Here is a 22181-nt window from a genome sequence, read left to right as displayed (position 1 = left end):
TGTCTCTCAAATGTTCGACTTTTTCCCAGGCTGAAGTCACTTCTCGTTCACCAGCTACTTGATCGAATTTTCCCGTTCCAACTTAAAAGGTGCCTGATGTGCCTGAATGTAACTGCTGCACCATTTAAGGTGGAACGGGAAAATTTGAACTAGAGGCTGGCGAACAGGAAACTGACTTCAGCTTCATGACTTTGTAGTGTTTGGGTTTCTCGTCGCAGATTAAACGTATCAGAAAACCAGCTGGAGTGATTATAAATGCAAATAAGTCCGTTCATCTCCAAATTATCAATGTTTGTCTTAAATCTTTCTCTTTGCCTTTTCGTTAGCTACTAGCTAGGCCAGATTCTTGTCTGTGTTGCTGTGGTGACCAGCAGTCTGCACTGATCTTCAGGGTTAAAGGGTGAATTAGCAGTTCTACATTAACTCCAGAGTTTAAGACCATTTATAGTTAAACTGTGTTGAACGATCAGCAGAGCTTTATTTTACTGTAAAGAAGGATTATTTTATTTTTACCTACAAATCTAATTCTGCTATGGAGCCACAACAGGGCAGTAAAAGAGCCGCAGCTCCAGAGCCGCATGTTGCTCCTGTTCTATGATATACCCTCAGTAAGCGAAAGCTAAGCCAGCAAGCATAGCTGAGCTGTCAGACCAGCTCATCAGTCCGTCGTTTGTCTGTTCATTCATCTGTCCATCCACCCACTCGTCCCTTTGTTCATTCGTCTGTTTGTTCATTAGCCTAAGCCAGTAGTCCTTGGATGCAAATCTGCTGGCATAGTGCATAAGAACCTTCTTTAAGGCTTTGCCATATAAAAGCTGAATAATTGACACAGCAAGATCTACAACATCACCTGTATATGTAGATCCTGAGTCACTCTCTTCCCTTTCGTTCTGTTTATATCAGCTTCAGTGATATACCAAGCACGTTCATTAGAATATTAGTTCTCAGACAGGTCTGATTGGCTGTTTTTAAGTGTCTTTTTTTCATTTACACTTTGCTAGATGTTTAATATAGCAGTAAATTTTAGTATCATATAGGGCTGCACAATAAATCATATTTTTATCGTTATCACAATATGAGTTTCCGCAACAAACACATCATTAAGTGCTGATGACAGAACAGATCTTATTACTTTGTACACACAGCGCCAGAGAGACATCAATACATTACTGGCACAAACCATTACAAGCCTGCTTCTCTGCGCCAGGACTGAACCTGCTCACCCATGCGGGAGATGGGTAACTTAACCATTCAGCGAAATGGCAATGACAAATACCCTTGGAGATGTTAAATATCCCAATAACCCAGCTTTAGTGGAAATTCAACTACAAAACACACACTGAGACCTTAAAATGTCCCCATAACGCAGCTTTAATGGAGATTCAACTACAAAACACACACTGAGACCTTAAAATGTCCCCATAACTCAGCTTTAATGGAAATTCAACTACAAAACACACACTGAGACCTTAAAATGTCCCAATAACCCAGCTTTAATGGAAATTCAACTACAAAACACACACTGAGACCTTAAAATGTCCCAATAACCCAGCTTTAATGGAAATACAACTACAAAACACACACTGAGACCTTAAAATGACCATAACTCAGCTTTAATGGAAATTCAACTTCCAAAGACACACCGAGACCTTAAAATGTCCCCATAACGCAGATTTAATAGAGATTCAACTACAAAACACACACTGACACCTTAAAATGTCCCCATAACTCAGTTTTAATGGAAATTCAACTACAAAACACACACCGAGACCTTAAAATGTCCCCATAACGCAGCTTTAATGGAGATTCAACTACAAAACACACACTGAGACCTTAAAATGTCCTCATAACGCAGCTTTAATGGAGATTTAACAAAGCAAAACACACACTGAGACCTTAAAATGTCCCCAAACTCAGCTTTAATGGAAATTCAACTACAAAACACACACTGTGACCTTAAAATGTCCTCATAACGCAGCTTTAATGGAGATTTAACAAAGCAAAACACACACTGAGACCTTAAAATGTCCCCAAACTCAGCTTTAATGGAAATTCAACTACAAAAGACAAACTGAGACCTTAAAATGACCCCATAGCTCAGCTTTAATGGAGATTCAACTACAAAACACACATTGAGACCTTAAAATGTCCTCATAACTCAGCTTTAATGGAGATTCAACTACAAAACACACACTGTGACCTTAAAATGTCCCCATGACTCAGCTTTAATGGAGATTCAACTACAAAACACACACTGAGACCTTAAAATGTCCCCATAACTCGGCTTTAATGGAGATTCAACTACAAAACACACATTAAGACCTTAAAATGTCCCCATAACTCAGCTTTAATGGAAATTCAACTACAAAACACACACTGTGACCTTAAAATGTCCCCATAACTCAGCTTTAATGGAAATCCAACTCGAAACAGCTCCAGCAAAGGGGAAAACACGCAGCACACAGGCTGCTCAGGCTCAGAGTCCTTCAAAATAAGAGTCCTGGACCAACTATCACAGTGCATAACTATACACAACCAATAGCAAGAACAACATTACTTTTAAACTAAATACGACCCGGCACGTCTGACGCCACAATATTCAAAAATGAAAAAAAAACAAATGAAACAAGAATATGTTTTTGTTCTTATGGGCCTATACAAAAACATAGATATAAATTTTATAGGTTTTGTAGCCTTTATATAAAAAGCTGTTGAGGTCATTCTGACTGTTTCAGTGCACAAAATATGTGTGTGTAGTTCTCATGTAAGTAGTTGTTAGTATTTCATTTTTTTTATTTTTTTATTTTGCAGAACAGTAAATAGTGCTTTTGTAATTTTGTATTTTGCTAGTTGTTTAAAGAGGAGTTTAAGGGGAGATTAGATTTCTGTTTACACATCCAAAAAAAATGTCTGCACTTACTTTACATCCAGCCAGAGACACATTATTTTAATAGTTATTTATCGCTTCTCATATCGTCATCGTGAAATCGGACAGCTTTATTGAACATCACATTTTATGTCAATATCGTGCAGCCCTAGTGTCATACAAGCATTTTAATATTATACTCTGTTCTCTGGGAAATGAGTGACCACTGGGCAAAAACAAATAATATAATGTACCAATTAACACACCTAAACACCAGCACGAGAGTAAACGTAGCACGTACTGAAGAAAATACAGTTTATGTTTGATAAATTCTGCTTTCACCAGGACAAAACTAAACTAATGACAAATTAAAACAGTTTGTATAAAATAAATTTGATATAATTAATAGAGTATGTATAATGCAGAATTTGATTTATTGTTCATTTGACAAAAACATGAAAGTATTTTATATAAAGTATTTCTGTTTGGCATCCTGACACAGATAACAAGACTACAAGCCTGCCTGCTGTTTCAGTTCTCTGAGTACTGATTAAGTAATTGTGTGTGTGTGTGTGTGTGTGTGTGTGTGTGTGTGTGTGTGTGAATGAATGTGTTTAGGTGTGGCTGCCAACTGTGCTTCAGCTGTAGCCCAGATGGCAGCGGCTTCCTGTGTGCAGGAGGAGAAGGAGGAGAGGGATCCGGCTGAGGTTGGAGATGCCATTACTCAAGGTACATACACACAGTACAGAGCCTGTACTGTCCTTACACAAGCAGTACAAGTCTGTCACAGTTATTATGTAATCACCTGATCACAAGTATTTGAGATGTTTGCACTTATTTTCTACAGTGGTTACAGGGGAACACCACCGATTTTGCAAAATTACTTAATCATTCAACCATGTAGATGTAAACAAAATCATTCAGAGTGGTTTGGTGTGAAATGCGCCCTTCTAGAGGAATTTAAAGAGTTGAAATTGTTCACCATTGTAGTACTAGGAAGCAGACGTTGTCATGTCTACACTACAGATATCACCATTTTATCTTCAATCCAAAATGACCAGTGAACTTACATGTGTCTTAGAAGGTTTTGTATGTCACACTGATAATGTTAAAATAGTGCTAAATTTGAAAAAAAATGTGGTTTTTGGGTATTGTTTTTTCCTTACCATGCCCTGCATGTACCTCTCTGCCCGGCACACCTTTTGTGTTGTTTGGGTTGGCGACGTTGTGTCGCACGGTGTCGGAGAAACTCATAGTTTATGTGAGTAACGTTATTCATCAGAGGAGCTGCGATAGATCACAGTTGCACCTCGCTGTCCTACCCCATAATCTGGTGAGCAGAGTAGAAAGTAGTTTGTTGTTGACACCGTTTCCATTTGCCCTGGGTTCTTCTGCTTTGGCGCCGGCGGGTGCTGTATCCGATTCAATTCCCCCTTAAAATTAACGCTCCCTTTGACAAATCAGGTCCTCGGATGTCTGCATTCACTGGACAACGCCAAGCAGCTCTGGAATTAGGGGCAGTTGTGGGCTGGAGGTTAGGGAACCAGCCTTTTGACCGGAAGGTCACTGGTTCGATCCCGTGAACTGACAGGACATGACCCCTCCGGGCGCTGTGGATAGGGCTGCCCACCTCTCCGGGCAAGTGTGCTCACTGCCCCCTAGTGTGTGTTCACTAGTGTGTATGTGGTGTTTCACTGCACAGATGGGTTAAATACGGAGGTGAATTTCCCCACTGTGGGACTAATAAAAGATAACTACGGAAAGCGAAAAGGTTAAAAAAAAGATTAAACGGCTGCGTATTTTCACCCAATCCCCAATATAAATTTACCCAAGATAACATTAATATTATTTTCAATTAGAGTAAACAGTAAACTATCAGACTGATAAGTACTTTCTGTACCGTTCGTCGCCGACTGGGTGAATACAGCTGCAGCACAAACCCTTTTGAATGCGCCGCCCGCGGACCTGATTTGTCAAAGGGAACGTGAATTTGAGAGGGAACTGAATTGGATACAACACCGTCATTAGCCGTGCTGAATGACTGTAGCTACAGGCTAATAACTACAAAAGCATGTTAGGTTGCACACATTGATCTCGGTTGAGAATGCGGTTTTGAGAGGAAACATGGAAATAATCCTGGAGTAATATTTTTACTAAAAATAAGTTTTAGGCAAAAACTTTATATCAAAGCCATCACAAAACAATGTCTCAGGTATCAGGCAACACATTTATAACCACTTTGTGTAATAACTTTCTGGTATGTAGCTTTTGGAGCCATTAAATACTTCAGACGTCTGGTTCCTAGTACTATAGTGGTGAACAATTCTGACTCTATAAATCTTTCTAGAAAGGTGCATTTCACACTGAACCACTCTGAATGATTTTGTTTACATCTGAACCACTGAATGATTAAGTAATTTTGTAAAAATCGGTGGAGTTCCCCTTTATTCATTTCAGATGATTGAGGGTCTGCTGTGTTTTCCTTTTCATTTGAAACGTGACTGAATCATTCCTGAGTCAGAACACCAGGCTAAACAGACTAACTGCATCGTGGTTCACACTGTTTGTACATCACATTATCTGTGGCAAACCGGTATCTAACGGTTCTAATGAAACTTATACCTAAAGATGAACTGGTATACCACCCACGGCTAAGAGCAACCCAGTGTTAGCTACATAGCAACGCTGTCCAGAGAAAATCTCCATTTTTACTATTTATTTACTTTTTTTTCAATTTTTACTACATCATTTAAACACAGCAGCTGGTCTTTACATTGTGTGGAAATTTCCTGTGAAAGGACCAATAGAAATGCTCCAAAATTACTTAAACCTCTTTACATTAACTTACATCAGATATTAAGAACATTTTTACTCTCTCTTGTAAAGTTACTATTTGGGAGATAATTGTTTTTCTTTAGACAGCGACAATATTAAAAATATCTAGGAAGCTACAGATGTTCTGTGTCTAATATCAGCCGTTTAACATTGACATTGTTATTACTGCTGAAGTACTGCAGTGGGGTTGAAAAGAGACTGGTAAAAAAAAATGCTTTCCTTTCTCATTTAATACAAAATGTTTCATTACAAAAAATATTACCAGTATAGGAATTTGAGTGAAAAGTAGAATAATTGAAATTGTAACATTTCAAGTTGAATTTCAGAATTTCCTAGTATTTGGTGGTACTGCTCCATTTTGCTTTAATTAACTCCTCAGGTTTGCAAAAGCATCTGAAAAGCAGATCAAATCCACCTGAGAGGCATCTGAACATGAGCTTGAAATAAAAAAAAAAAGCTAATCTGGCCTCTCTGTACGAAGACCTTAACATGGCTCATGTAACAAAGCTGTTTAAATTGGAATGGTTTTTACATGTCATAACTTTTCTTTGTGTATTTTTTTTAAATTATATGATTTTTGTGTTATTTCCAGGTCCAAATGAAAAAAAAATCACAAATTCTTTGTTTTTAACATGTATAAGATGTTGATATAATGCTCCGACAGTGAGGATGCTTGCCTTAATGAGGCAGTTGTATGTTTTGGTGATAGTTAAGCAGCGAATGGAGCAGAAGCTGGAGCAGATGGGTCGTTGTCAGGGAGTGAGGCTGCACACTGCTCACGTGCTCTGCATGGACGCCATCCTCAACGTGGGTTTGGAGATGGGCAGCCATAATCACGACTGCTGGCCGCACGTCTTCAGGTATGATTCGCAAGCCTTCATCTGACAGCATTCTTCTCAGTGAAGACAACCCTACACAGTTTTATTACTGCTCACAACACGCCTGGGCCAGGTAATCAGCGCTTGTGTAGCTGGCATTGTTTTTGTTTTCAGTGGGTCGGCTTTGTAATAAAACTAGAAATATTTGAAGGGGCTGATTGTTATGACCCAGTCTAGGGTTAGGCCATAACATAAAAGGAAAGAGAGAGAGAGAGAGAGAGAGAGAGAGAGACATTTGTGCCCTTCCAATTCCCTTGACCACGCACACAACAACCAGCTTTACAATGGTAATGATTTATTGAAGTTGTAACATAGATGAGAAAACATAACAAAGCTAACTAAATTTTAACGACTAACTAAACCAACAAAAAGAAAATACATCAAATTTAACCTAACTCCTTAACTTAACCAACAACCAGGAGAAAAGATAGAAAGAAAGATAAACAAAAATGTTATTGTGAAAGTGATTTACATGTTTACATGTTTAATGCAGAAATGATGCAGGGATTGAACAAAATTGTGAGCCCTTGCAGATCAATTAATCAATCATCCCTTATTTAAACTTGGGGTACACTGAGAGAGACCCTCATAAACAGTGTAGATGAGCAATGTACAAAAACAACAGGTTAAAAAGGGTAAATATGAATCTGTAATAATAAAAATGTAGTGAATTAAAGCATAATGTAATTAAAACCACTCCTAATAAAGATGGATCTTCAAGGGTTCTTTAGCAAAGACAGTGGTTCTGTGTAGAACCGTGAACATTCAAAGAACCCTTTGCATGATTAAAGGGTTCTTTGTATGGTGAAATGGTTCTTCTGATTGATGGAGAATGTACTGTAGATGGTTCTACATAGAAACAGTTCTATATAGCACCAATAGGGGTTGTGCTATTGGTACGATTTCAAGCTTGTAACAGTAGAAGAGCCATTTTTGGTGCTACTAGAACCCTTTTCAAAAAGGTTCTATTGTGGTGCCCAAGGTGGTTTGATGTTTGTTGAAAGGTCAAAATGGCTCTTCTTATCATTTGTGTTGTGACTCCTGACCTAACCTGGCTTTAATGCTGAGGGAGCCGGTCGGATTTTTCACTCATCCAGTAGTGTTTTTGTTATGAGCCGCCACAGACTGTCCGGGCGCTGCACTTCCGCACTTCCAAGTTCCGCCCTTTGCGTTCTGTCAACATTACGATCAAATAAAATGAACAAAAAATTGATTTTTGACATTTGTGAATCGATTCAGAATCGTCCACGTCCGCATCGCGATGCATCTAAGAAACGAGTCACCTCTAATGAAGAAGCAGCACTAGATGATCTTAAAGCTCGATTTGGAACATCGTCCATCAGCACTTAGAAATGTATGAAGGTGCTAAACCATTAAGGGATTTAGAATCTTTAACAGTTCCTGAATGTTTCAGGGTGATCGAGTACGTGAGCTCGCTGGAGCACACTCACTTCAGCGACGGGACCTCGCAGCCTCCTCTGGCCATCACTCAGGCGCAGCAGGCTGTTGCGGCGCTGGTGGACCCGGGCCTGGAGCTGAGCGCTGAGCCCGTCCCGGAGCTAGAGCTGAGCATGGGGAACCCGGTCATCCAGCCTGTTTCCATCCAGGAGCTGCTGCGCGAGAGCAGCCACGCTAAAGGATTCGACCTGCGGGGAGGCAGTCTGCTCACGGGCACCAACGCCGCCAAGGCCGTGTGCACACTGTCCACTCAGGCTGACCGGTATGGGACACAGGGAGCTTTCAAAGAGTCTCTTCTTATTTTCTTTGCTCACTCTTTATGTCTACTTTTTTGTTCATGTTGCTTTATGTCCTGCTTTATCACAGCTCTGCAGTAGGGAAGCTGAATGCTGAAATATGCATAGGACTGTTGTTCATCTCATTTAGAGTTTCCCTCGTGTTATCGTTATGAACATTTGTTCATGATGCATGTGTTGATTTTGTAGTATATGTATGGCCACTAGGGGGAGCTCATATCTGATACAGCTCAAACAGTTTTCTCTGCAGCTCTACCATAATGTACATAGTAGCACTGAATTATTTGGGCAAAATATCTAATATTGCAACTGTGATTTAAATTGCAATTATTTTTCTATTAATTAAGGTTCAGGTTTTTTTTTTTTGCCAAGAAGACCAGAATATTCACTTCTTCTGGCTTGAGTAAGTTGTGGTAGTGAAGTCATAACACATGCAGCTTGGTGGCCTCTGATTGGTCTAATTCATCTATAGGCAGTTCACAAGCTCTGTTTTATTAGATTAAATTTCCCCACTTAATTTTTTAAAAAATTGCAGCTCTTGCGATTTGAAAATTGGACTATTCATATTTGCACTATCAAATTGCGATTTCGATATAGAAACGATGAATCATTCAGCCCTAATACGCAGACAGGAATGCATGTTGAATTTGAATGTAGTCACTACAGTGGAAAAACGTGAAATGCAATGCACATGAGATTTATTGTTCCAAAATGAAAAGCAAAACCTCTGTGATATTGTTTTCATGTCACTTGACCTCTTTACTAAAACAGTGCATGAGGATTTGCATTTCGTCGCAGTCAAAACAAAACCTCACATCTCCAGAGTGGTAACTTTTCAGGAGAAGAAAAAACCTCCTTAACTTATAATGACTAGTCAAAAATTCAGAGAGGAAAACAAGTTATTGTTTGACAAGCTTCTTCTTATTGTGACAGACTTCAATTTTGATCAGTATTGTTCTTATTGTTTAGTGATTTATCACTGCTACAGTTCTCATTGTCCCTACAGTGTTTATCTGTAGTGCTTCATACTCATAAAATGTTTTGTACTTGAATCATAAGCTTAAACTTCCGTTCCACTGTTGTTTCACTTACAGCAGACCTTGTTTTGTTTGCAAAAGTTTTGGCACCCCCGGCCAAATTCCACATTTTGTTGTTTTTCTGAATGAAAATAAGTGAACATGTCCTCTACAGAGGACACACTTCTGCACATTTTAATACACAATTACTGTTATTTATTTGCTTAATTTTACATATTGGATGTAACGTGACAGAACCTCGCAAAGTCTAAAGCTAAAACCTCAGGCTTATAAACGATGCTAACGAGATCATGTGATACATAGCGCAGGTGAACAGAATCAGTAATCCTGTGACGGAGATCTCTGATTGGTAGTGTGGGGTGATGTCACAGTCATGTGTTCATTCTGAGGATTCTGGGAGATGGAGTGTTCCAGAGAGTCAGAGGGATGCGTGACAATTGGAAAAAATTAAAAATAAAATATGGTCTGTGCAAAATTTATGTTACATTTTATGCTGTATGTTTTATGTTTTCCAGCATGTTAAACTCAGCAAATGTGCATGAAAAATACCATATTTAGGTTTGTTCTGTGTAGAGGATGTTCTAACTTATTTTCACTTAAAAAATCGACAAAATCAAACCTTTACCTACAAATTTATATTATAACCATTAAAGTGACAAGGTTATTCAAACCTAACTAACTCTGATTTGCTTGCTCGCTGCACGTTAATACCAAATTTGTATATCGCTGTTGTCGGAACAAAACATCGTATCTCCAAAATGGTGACTTTACAGGAGAAGAAAACATACTTTACTTTTAATGTAAGTCAATGGAACCAGACTTTTTTCCAAGTCATTTTGTGCCGTTTCTTTTGGTTCATTCTTCATGACATTTACACACAATTTAAAGGGGAACAGGCATTTTCAAACTATGTCAGAAACTGAAAAATGACAAAAATTAAGATGTGAGGTTTTGTTCTGACAGTAGCGATTTGCTTCACACATTTTTACACTATGATTCTGCTGTTTCTCCATCATTAAACTATGTCATTTTTGGTTCTTGCTTGCTTCTTAAAGACTGTTTGAAGATGCTGTGAGCAAACTTAACCTGGTGGGTCTAGTGGGTTTCCTACACCAGCTGAGAAAAGCCTCCCAATCACAGCTCTTCGACTCGGTCACAGAGACAGGAGACTACTCTTTAGCCATGCCAGGTAGAAAAGTGTCTTGCTTCCTACCATGTTTACCTTATTAAAAAAGCATGTGGGATTTTGCTGGTCTTCATTTATATTCACCCAGACCTCAATTACACACATTTTAAACACAGGTCAACACAGTACATAGTATTTGATGATTTTCTTTTTGTTCTTTTGTTGAAGGAGAGGCGAAGTCCACTCAGGAGAAGCGTAGCGCTCTGCACCTCTTCAGGCTGGGTGAGGCCATGCTTCGCATCGTGAGGAACAAGAGTAGACCCCTGCTACACATGATGAGAGCCTGGAGTGTAGTGGCTCCTCATCTGGTGGAGGTATGAAAGAAGAAATGGCCTGTTGCTATTATTTATTTATCTTCAGTGAGTCACTCTTTACCTTTATTCCAGCTTCCATTCTTTTCAGGAGACTCACTTTCAGTTCCTCAAAGAATCTGCAGACACACCTCCAAAGTTCAGTCATAGAAGCTGGTTGATCATTTTCTGAAGTAATCAAACACATTCAGTGGTGTTGAGGTCTGGACTCTGGGGTGGTCAGTCCATCGTTCAGCTTCTTTGTTTGATGTGTCCGTCTCCTTTTCTCAGTGAGGTTCTTCTTGATCAGCTACACATCCTTTCAGACCCACAGCGCTGAGTCGTCTTCTCACAGTGGAAGGATGGACAGAAACACCTGTGGATGTTTTCAGATCTGAAGCAGCTTGATTTTCTCCTCTCTCTCAGAGATGAAAGCTTTAAGTGCTGTTTATCTGATGGGGGCAGTTTTGGGGTCGACCAGCTCTTCCAGGTGGTTGTTAGGAATCTGTAGCTTTTAATCATTTTTTGACCTCCAGTTTTGGAAATGTTTTTTTTTTTTCACTCATTTTCCTTTGACTTTTTCCTCTTTTATGCAAGTGGATCATCTTATATCTAATCTTCTCAGAAATATCTCCTGAAAATGAATAACTTGTACTTAATAGCTGTGTTAACAAAAAACTTACAGGACTTCCAGAATAAGCCACTGTTTTTCTTTCCGTCTCTTCAGGCCGCCTGTCATAAAGAACGGCACGTTTCTCAGAAGGCTGTATCTTTTATCCACGATGTGTTGCTGGAGGTGTTGAGCACCTGGGCGGAGCTGCCACACTTTCATTTTAACGAGGCGCTGTTCCGGCCATTTGAGCACATTATGCAGCTGGAGTTGTGCGATGAGGATGTTCAGGATCAGGTGAGTCCAACCACTGCTGCATTTGCAATTAGCAGCACCTTGTATGTCCCCTGTAATGAGATTGCTCAGTCATGACTGTTATCAAATGATATTTTTGTTTGTCAGACATAGTAAGTGTAAAGCAAGGCAAGTTTATTTGTACAGCACAGTATACACAGTAGCAGTTCAAAGTGCTTTACACAAACAGAAAAACAGAAGCATTAGATATCAATATAGCTTATAACATTTCTGAGATCCAGCACCTCAGAAAAGCTTTTCCAACGAGTGTTACTAAGAGATGATGATAAGCGTACAAGAAGTAAGAAATGCAAGTGCGGATTATACATGTCATTTCCAGCACCCCGAGTGAGGAGGAGCACCAAAAGTTACCACTTTTGCATGTTGAATAGCAGCTGTAACTGAACAAAAATCTTACTTCGAAGTAATAACAACCTCTAAGCTGTTAAACAAGTGTAGACGTATAATGAAAAGCATTTTTATTGGGCAGTTTCTGTTAATATTGTAATTTAGGCCATGACTGGACTTAATGTGCCAGGAAAAAGGATGTGATTTTCAATAATTAATGACTATTATTTTTAATTAATGGCATTTTTGTGGATAGTTTATAAAGAACTAGAGATAGCATGATACCATGCTCTTTTCATTATTTTTTCCTTAAAAACTACTAAGCTTTAAAAACAGCAGTTTTAAATTTAAGCACTTCATTTCGTCACCTTTCGGTAAAATTTGCGGTTTGAATGATAAATACGCCATAAATATGTCGTTCACATTAATTGTGTAGATTTTATTTTAAAAGGTTTTTAATTTAGCATTCTAAAGCTGGCAGTACACTACACCACTTTTAAGTTCACAGGATGTTTTTACCAAAATGTAAAAAGGGCCACGTTTCATAAGAATTGAAGTGTCATTTTTGCGTATTCAAATTTCTTTCTTCAGTAGCTTTCAAACGTGCGCAAAAAGGTTAATGTGTAGTAATCATCATTGTTAGCTACCAAGACAGTCAGCATCTATTTAGTTTTTGTCTGAATTGGATATAAAACACATTGATTTCTGTGGACTCTAACTACTATGAGAGCTAAACAGCCATCTACAAATTAAATCGTAAATGGCAATCATCGGGGTCCAAGCACCACATGCCTTGTGGAGCCGGTGGATACAAATGATGGGCAATGTTTTAATAATGGCCTCTACTTATAGCATATGTGGGGTCTTAAAGATCTGCCTAATATTTTCATTTTGACCAACAGCAACGTCCAAACAAAATTCTTTTGGGTGTGATTTGTATATGTGCATTTGTTGAACTTACATAGCAGCAATTACTGCTGTATTTTAGTATCAGAGTTCACCAAAATGCTAAGTAATTTTCATATTAAAATCATTTTTCATGAAATCAGCTGCTGGATCCCACTTAAAGGGATTGGTTTTTGTCATATTTTTTCACTGCTCATGAGTTTTTATGTCTGTAAGGTCTTGATCTGAATGTAAGCTGTGATGCGGAAACTATTACATCACATCACACTGTGCTGTTTCAAAATTTGCTATAAGATTGGATCACATTCACTCTTTATGCCTCCAGTATCCATCCAGATCAGAGCCATCTCTATAAAGAGATATTTTTTTCTATATGAGATCACTACTTTATTTTAAACTATTTGTGAGGTTCTCTGTCACACATACCATACTCCTCTCTTCATTGTGGTTGCCAGGTTATCACCTCCATTGGGGAGCTGGTGGAGCTGTGCTCTCCTCAGATTCAGTCTGGCTGGAGGCCTCTCTTCAGCGCACTCCGCACTGTGCACGGAAGCAAGAGTGACATGAAGGACTATCTGATTGGAGAATACTCTATGGGTCAGTACAGTGTACCTAACTGAAATGCCATTACTGTAACCCCACTCAGCGTTTCCTCCATCGATAAATAGACTGAGGATGAGATAGGATGAGATACAGACATGAGAATCTAACTGGCAGGCAGAAATAAATGTCTCAGTCTACAGGGTGATTCAGAAAGATTCAGCCAATTTCAAAATGATGTATTTCACTTGTGAATCATTACAGAACAATGCAGTAAACTGTAAATGGTTTAAATGAGCATAAAGTTTATAATGTAATTGTACAAGGTCTCAGTATGAACCTCCTCCAGCTTTACGAACAACATCAATGCCATAGTCAGATTCATCCCATACTGGATTGAGCATGTCGGGTGACGCTGCACTCACAGCTCTTTCAGTGCGATTTCGGAGATCATCCAGTGTTGTGGAACCAACGCCGAATGCTCTGAGCTGTTGGAGGTTCACTGCCGACGAAAATCACACTGCACAGTTCTGACGGATTCACTCTTATTGAAGTGGAGAACGCAGAACACTTTCTGCTCAGGGGTCTCATCTCCTCTCAGACTGAAGGGAGCCATCTTCCACTGACAGTCAGAAACTCTATGACCCCCCTCTTTCAATTGGATTGTGATTGGTTCCTATGTGCCTTCGTAATCAGATGAATGTTTTTGAATCACCCTGTATTTCTGGCACCGATCCGATCATTGATATAGCAGAATGTGGCTGAGGTGAGCTGGCTTATGCTGGAGGAGCAGCATCTAACTCTGGTCTTCTTTAAAGAATTTCTTGGTACTTAAAGAAACAAAGTTTTCTTGCCAACTGAGATATTAGTTTGAGGTTGTTGTGTTGAAATAAGCACCTATACACCTATAAAAAGGGTAAGAAAAGACATGAAACATAAGCATCCTTGCTTATGCTTCAGAGCTCCCCCTTTCTGGATGTTTTCAGATCAGCAGAGGCCTTCAGATCCAGACCCTGAATCTACTTTTCGGCCCTGTGTTTTGTAATCACTGCTAGTTAACTGAACTATTAATGTATCTGATTGGCCGCTTAGTATCATACCCACCAGTGACTGCAATCTCTACGACTGGAATCTGGATTCAAGGTCCAGATTTGAAGTTCTCGGTCCCATGGAATTCTTCAGGTTCTAATAACCAAAAGCAGATTTGTTTGGACATTTATTTTTTAAGGAACTATTAATTTGTTTTATATATTTATAGAAATATATTGTTGCTGTCCAAAAACAAAGCCTATATCTCCAGAATAGTAACTTTACTCTTAATCATCATAAAACACAACTGCTGTGTTCAAAAGTTATAGAAAAAAATTGGAGATACATGTAAATATATGTAAATATTTTTTGGCTCAGTATGAACTGTAAAGCATTCAGTCGCACATGAATTCTTTGGATAAAAAACAACTATAAATGAACAAATAAAGCACTTTTTCTAAAGTAGACGTGTAGAGAACATAATACTTGGTGTATTCACATGTATAGTAGGGCTAGAAAACTAGTTAATATGCAATTTTCAAATCCGGAGAGCTGCAATTTTAGTTATAGCTTACATTAACAATGCTGTTCGTAAGTTTTAAGTGGGAATATCTAATAACTTGTAGCTTGTGTACAGTCAGACCAAACAGAAGCACAGGTTATACATGAAAACGCAGTTACAACTTACTGGCAGTCAGATGCACTACATTCAGTGTTCACACCTCAAGCCAGAAGCAATGTATCTGCTAGCACTTTTGGGCAAAAAAATAAATAAAACAAATAAAGATAAATTAGAAAATAAATTAAATTTAAATCTCAAGGCAAGGCAATTTTATTTATATAGCACCTTTCAAACACTGCTGTCATTCATAGTGCTTTACAAATGTGAAAATTCAGAGTCAGAGTTTAACAAAAAGTAAAGTAAGCACAATTAGAAAAACATAACTAAAAACAACATTAAAAATATAATTAAAACCAGATTAAAACAATAAGTTTAAGAGAGAAAATCATTAAATTAAAAGTTAGATTAGTATTTAAAAAGTGCCGTTACAGAGAAAAAAGGAGCTAGAAACACTAACAGTGTTAAAACTGAGCTGAAAACAGGAACGTTTTGAGCCTGGATTTAAAGTGTCCAGTGTCGGGGCTCTTCTAAACCTCTCTGTCAACTGGTTCCATTTAAGAGCAGCAGAGTAGCCAAACGCTGCTTCTCCATGTTTAGTCTTTACATTTGGCAGGACTAACTTACCAGTTCCTAATGATCTGAGAGTTCTGCTCGGCTCATATCGCGGCAGCATAACTGATAAATACACTGCTCCTGCACCACTGAGCAATTTATAGACCAGTAATAGTATTTTAAAGTCTATTCTGGAACAGACTGGTAGCCAGTGTAAGGATTTAAGAATGGGGGGGGTTCCTTCTTTTACTCCTAGTGAGAATCTGGCAGCTGCATTCTGAGTCCGCTGAAGCTGTTTGATTGTGTTTTTTGGGGGTCCAGTTAGGCGACCATTACAGTGATCAATCCTGCTAAAATGGATGAGTGGATGAGTTTCTCCAGGTCTGCTTTAGTCAGAACATCTCTGATCTTGTTGATGTTCTTAAGGTGATAAAAAGCTGATTTAGTAACTGCTTTGACACAACTGCTAAAACTAGATCGAATTCAATTTATGCACCAAGGTTACATTCTAGTCATTTAGTTGTTAGGGCTCTTGAATTCGGATAGGCAGCTAGTCTTTGCCTCTCATTGCTGTTCCCAAAAAACAAAAAATCTCTGTTTTATCAATATCTGTTTTTATATTCAACTGCAGAAAGTTTTGTTCCATCCCGTTAGTGATGAGCTCAAGGCACTTACTTGTCACAGTAACAAATATTGGTCAGAAAAGTCGCAGTTAGATATTCTCTCCAAATCGTTCAGCCCTAATGTGTCAGCTTCAGAATTCTACCACCCAGCCTGTAAAAAAAACTAGAGGAAACACAGACTCCAGTGTTCGTCGTCACTAACACAACTTGTCACTAATACAACTATACAACTTGTTTTATTTCAGGCAAATCCCAAGCACCTGTGTTTGACGTCTTTGAAGCCTTCATTAATACAGACAACATTCAGGTGTTTGCCAACGCAGCGACTGACTACATCATGTGCCTTATGAAGTTTGTGAAGGGGTTAGGTAAGCCTCCTTTACTACAGATATACTGGAGTGAATAATGCTCACCCACACCCAAGACGATGATGCAGGTATTTTCTTAATATTCTGTCTTTCTATCTGGATTTATGTAGTTTTGTGACCGACTTGTTTGCAGGAGAAGTGGATTATAAGGAGATTGGGGATTGTGTTCACATGAATGGATACAGCTCTACAGACTTGTGCCTTCCTGCCCTGGATTACCTGAGGAAGTGCTCACAGGTAAGCAGAGCTCAAGTAATTGCTGTCCATAGTCACCCAAAAATGGCTAATATTAGTAGTAATTGAAAGCTTACTGGGACTAATCAGTGTTACACATACATGGCCAAACTAACTGGTTCCCTCTGGCTTGGGTGTTAGAATATTGGTCTGAAGTATTGCTTTTAGAGCAACACTGAGTCCAGCTCAATGCTGTGTTTCTACTATTAAAACAACTCAGTACTAATTAAAATGTACAGTCATCAGCTCTTTAAATTGCATTCATGTTTGGAATATGGATCTCTATTAGAAGCTTGCTTAAGGCAAGCCACAGTTAACTGCCTTAAATTAGTGTTGTGCAGGGGTGGAAATGGGCATCAGTTCCTCATTCTGGGAGTAAATGCCAGGACAGAACTTTGTTCTGGCTCATATCTTGAGACTATTTTTATAGCAAAACCACATATAGTTGTTTGAATCTGTTTTTAAGTATGTGCATGAAATTGTTTGCACCTCAAGTGGCAGCCAAATTACGCCACAGTCCGTAATAAAAGTGATAGTCAACGTCTAAATATCTACTCATAGTCCACTCAGAGTAATTTAATATCATTTGACGATTTGTTTGTTTATACACTAAAGCCTTGGGTTCACTACACGACTTTTAAAGTCTTAACAAATTATAAAAGACAGCATCTCACGCTGTCCGACTGATTTTTCAGGCGGCTGAAATATTGGGGATACGCACTAAACGATTAGGGATCACACACTACTCAGCTTTTAAGCTGTTGCTGAACCGAACAGAACTCACTGAACTCACTGAAGTCTCACGTTCTCCTGTTACTAGGAGACCCAAATAAACAAACGTGCAGCTGCTGCTGCTGTTTTCTCTGCTGTTTGTGCTGATGCAGTAAAGAAGCAGCAGGTAAACATGTTTAAGGATCATGGATTTAAAAATGTGATCAGTTTGGTATTTTTAGAGTTTTAGAAGTACATGAACTTGATTATGCCTTAAACTCAGCGCATTAAAAAGCTTCGCTCCACACGTGAGAGACCTTTGCCATTTTTCTTTGTTTACTTGGTATATTTTCTTCTTTCGCACTCTCAGGTGGAGGAGTCTGTTCAGATTGAGTCGTTGATCAGTTTACACTAGATTTCGCTCAGTCAGGTAAAAAAAAATAAAACGTTTGATAAACTGACTGGTTTGAAACGTGATCGGGAGGCGAAAAATCTGAGTCTGCGCCCCTCAACCACGACTCGACTCTCTCTCCAACTGTCGACTCAGACTGACCCAAAAATCTGCAACTAGCGCAGACCCAGCCAGACCGAGAATTGGGGCTAAAATCGGGGTAAAAGTCGTGTAGCCTAAGTTTAAAATGCCCACCAATAACTCAGTGCGTTAGTTGATGAGACTCAAATTTGGCTTGAGCCGCCTGAAGATGGTATCATCAGTTGCTGATAGTTGCCACCAGTCGTGTTTTAAACGTCCAGAAAGACGCTATCCACCACTTCAAGATTCACATAAGTAATTGTGTTTGTCTCAGTCTGTTTTCTTTTAATGTGTAACATTAGTCCATGTCCTGAATCAGCTCTGAAATCTGGCTTTAGGACATTCTGTAGCAGCGCGAGGAAGATCTTTTTCCCAGCTGTTGTCATGCTTGTTAAACTGATACAGACGTTCAGCAGCCTTCGCTCACAGTACATGAAAGGGGGCTTATAAGATTCTTATATTGTTATCAGTTATTCAAAACAAAAAATACTACACACATCAACAGCAATCGTAGACTTTAGGCTACTTTTCAGCTTTTTATTATTTTAAGGAGATGCAACCTTTAGGCTGTAAACATATGATGTAAACCTATAGCAAAAACTACCAAACCATACCAAACACTATCAAACCATACCAAGAATAGCCCTGGTCTTATGTGGCCTGGCCATATGCATCTAGATAAGTCTAGATCTGAAAAGCTGTGACTTGTGTGTAACAGTGATGTTTATGGATTCCAGCTATTAGCCAAAATTTACAAGATGCCTTCCAAGCCGGTGTTCCTCGGGGCGCGGCTGGCCAGTCTGCCCATGAGAGCTCAGGAACGGTCTGTGAGCAGCGAAGATGGCATGGACTGTGTTCTAGCAGAGTTTGACGATGACACAGGTGACTCCCAAACTTCATCTCACTCTGATTTCATTTAAGGAGCCCAGGCAGTGGACAATAACAGTGCATGTTGCGTTCAGAACATTACTTGAAGGATTATAAAGTGGCAAGTTATAGACATCCGGTATAAAAACTGTGTTGAATCCAACACGACACTCAAATCTTTAAGGCTGAGTGAATTTGTGTGTCTGCAGGTCTGATCCAGGTGTGGATCCTCCTGTTGGAGCAGTTGACTGCAGCTGTATCGAACTGCCCCCGGCAGCATCAACCACCCACCCTGGAACTGCTGTTTGAGCTTCTCCGAGAGGTCACCAAGACGCCAGGTACTCGGCAACTCTTCCACAGTTTGGGCATTCCTGGCCAAATAACATATTTTGTTGATTTGTGAATTGAAAAGAAGTAAACACAACCTCTGCAGCAAACTACACTATAGATTGCACCCATATGAGCTTGCTGGATGCCCCAAATTCATGGACATTAATATGGGGTTTTTGCTGCTACAACAGCTTCCACTCTTCTTGGAAGCTTTCCCCAAGAATTTGGAGTGTGTCTCAGTCAAAAGAGCCATTTGGAGCCATTCAGTCAAAAGAGCTTTTTTCAGATCAGACATGTCTTTATGGAGCTTGGTTTGTGCACAGGGGCTCAGTCATGGAACAGGAAAGGCAAAAATGTCTTTGTGCTGTAGCATCAACATCACCGTTCACTGGAACTGAGAGGTCCAAACCCTGAAAAACAGCCCAGCCCATCATCCCTCCTCCACTATACTTTACTGTTGGTACTATGCATTCCGTTAGGTAGCATTCTCCTGGCATCCACCAAACCCAGATTCATCCATCAGACTGACAGACAGAGAAGCGTGATTCATGTTTCCACTGCTTTTCGAACCCAGTGGCGGTGTGCTTTACACCATTCCAGCCGACACCTTCTATGTCAGTGCTTAGTAACACTCCCTTTGGCACATATGACAGCTTGCAAATGCTTTTTGTAGCCAGTTAGGAGTTTTTCTGTTCATTGTTGTCACAGTTTTTAAGGTCATCAAATATAAAGTAACTGTGCATTAACATTTACAGAAAAATGCTCATTTTTAATAGTTTGCTGCAGTGTTTTTGGACTATATGTACTAGGGGTGTAATAACACACTCAACCTATGATTTGATTTGATTCACGGTACTGGGTTCATTATTCAGTGTTCTCATTATACTTTGAACAATACGTCCATGTATACACCTCAATCGTAATAGACTATACAATGTCTATCTGATTGAACGAGGTGGGTAATCCTGTAAATAATCCGTTAAATAGAAGAATAATATCCGTGTAAATGCCTGTATCTGATTACATTCCCTATCGGAAAGTTTAAGTCCGTTCTGCGTGTGCGTCGCGTCATAGTGAAAGTTTGTAATGTTCAACATGGCGGAGCAGAAGCAAATAAACACCTCAGGCTTGATCTAGAATCAGAATGTATTCAATCAGATTGACAAAAATCTTTGCATGTAAACACAGCCATTGTCACAATGCATTGTTACACCCCTAATATGTGCTGTTCTTTCCTCCAAAGGCCCAGGCTTTGCCATTTTCTCAGTCATCCAGCTCCTCCTGCCAGTCATGTCACTATGGCTGCAGCGCAGCCACGGAGATTACTCGTACTGGGACGTCGCTGCCGCAAACTTTAAGCATGCCATCGGCCTCTCCTGTGAGCTGGTAGTGGAGCACATCCAAACCTTCATACATTCAGGTGAGTCTATATTTGTGAGTTATGAATGTGAAACACTAGTTTAAAACGTGAAAACCTTCAGTTAATAGACTCTAATTGTTATTTAAAGTAGATGAAGAATACGTTTTCAGTGTTTGTGTGTCCTCCTGTAGATATGGGCTATGAAAGTCTCATTAACCTGATGCTAAAGGACCTGTTCAAGCTGTTGGTGTCCTGTGTGGCCGAGCCTGCAGAGACCATCTCCAGAGTGGGATGTTCCTGTATCAGGTGAGACTGTTTGCATGGAGGGAAAGATAATCGTAGTGAACAGCGTAGACCTTAACGGGGAAATTTTCAACATTTCTGTATAATTCAGTGATTGGGATGTAAGAAAAGTCATTCAGAGTGGTTTGGTGTGAAGCGGTTGATTGTAGAGACTCTGATTTCTTTACAGTGGTGGTGATAGGAACCAGGGGTCACCATGACTACAACACAAATAAAGCCATTTTATTTACTATCCAAAACCACCAGTGAACCTACACGAGTCTTCTGAGTTTTTATTTAGAATGTTGATGATGGTAAAATAGTCATAAATCTGAAAAAATATATTTTTTCTGGGGACTTTTTTTGCCTGACAGTGTCCTGAATGTATCCCTCTGTCATGAATAAATTTAAAATAGACGGTGATTCGCAAAGATTCATCCGATTTCAAAGCCTCATATTTTCATAACCGTGAGGCGCATATGAACCAATCACAATCCAACTGAAAGAGGGGGTCATAAAGTTTCTGTCTGTCAGTGGAAGATGGCTCCCTTCAGTCTGAGAGGAGATGAGACCCCTGAGCAGAAAGCGTTCTGCGTTCTCCACTTCAATAAGAGTGAATCCGTCATAACTGTGCAGAGTGATTTTCGTGAGCAGTGAACCTCCAACAGCTCAGAGCGTTCGGCGTTGGTTCCACAACACTGGATGATCTCCAAAATCGCACTGAAAGAGCCGTGAGTGCAGCGACACCCGACATGCTCAATCCAGTATGGGATGGGTTTGACTATGGCGTTGATGTTGTCTGTACAGCTGGAGGAGGTTCATACTGAGACCTTGTACAATTACATAATAAACTTTATGCTCAATTAAACCATTTACAGTTTGCTGCATTGATCTGTAATGATTTACAAGTGAAATAAATCATTTTGAAATCGGATGAATCTTTTTGAATCACCCTGTTTATACGTAGTCCAGAAACTTCTCAAAACCATTGTAAAACACTGTCTCAGGTATCGAACAAAATAATGACTTCTCAGGATGCAACCATTGCGCACCACAACCATTCAATTACACAACAATTTTGAAAAATCAGTGTAATTCCCCTTTAATTGAAACTCTATAAAGAGCAT

General features: G+C 39.4%; 1 protein-coding gene across 1 annotated transcript in view; it reads left to right on the top strand.

The window, feature by feature from the left end:
* The window catches only part of arfgef3 (ARFGEF family member 3), an 88440-nt gene that overhangs the window by 47349 nt on the left and 18910 nt on the right, over window positions 1-22181 (top strand). The window contains exons 17-29 of the mRNA XM_036573664.1: window positions 3485-3595; window positions 6411-6561; window positions 7994-8299; window positions 10426-10559; window positions 10725-10870; window positions 11574-11753; window positions 13460-13601; window positions 16616-16738; window positions 16872-16975; window positions 18953-19097; window positions 19292-19420; window positions 20656-20832; window positions 20964-21078. Coding sequence (XP_036429557.1) covers window positions 3485-3595; window positions 6411-6561; window positions 7994-8299; window positions 10426-10559; window positions 10725-10870; window positions 11574-11753; window positions 13460-13601; window positions 16616-16738; window positions 16872-16975; window positions 18953-19097; window positions 19292-19420; window positions 20656-20832; window positions 20964-21078 — 1963 coding nt within the window. The remainder of the gene's footprint in view (window positions 1-3484; window positions 3596-6410; window positions 6562-7993; window positions 8300-10425; window positions 10560-10724; window positions 10871-11573; window positions 11754-13459; window positions 13602-16615; window positions 16739-16871; window positions 16976-18952; window positions 19098-19291; window positions 19421-20655; window positions 20833-20963; window positions 21079-22181) is intronic.

Source organism: Colossoma macropomum, unplaced genomic scaffold (genome assembly GCF_904425465.1).
Source record: "Colossoma macropomum unplaced genomic scaffold, Colossoma_macropomum, whole genome shotgun sequence".
Classification (NCBI taxonomy): Eukaryota; Metazoa; Chordata; class Actinopteri; order Characiformes; family Serrasalmidae; genus Colossoma; species Colossoma macropomum.
The sequence above is the reverse complement of the archived record's forward strand: the minus strand, read 5'-3'. Positions and strand labels throughout refer to the sequence as shown.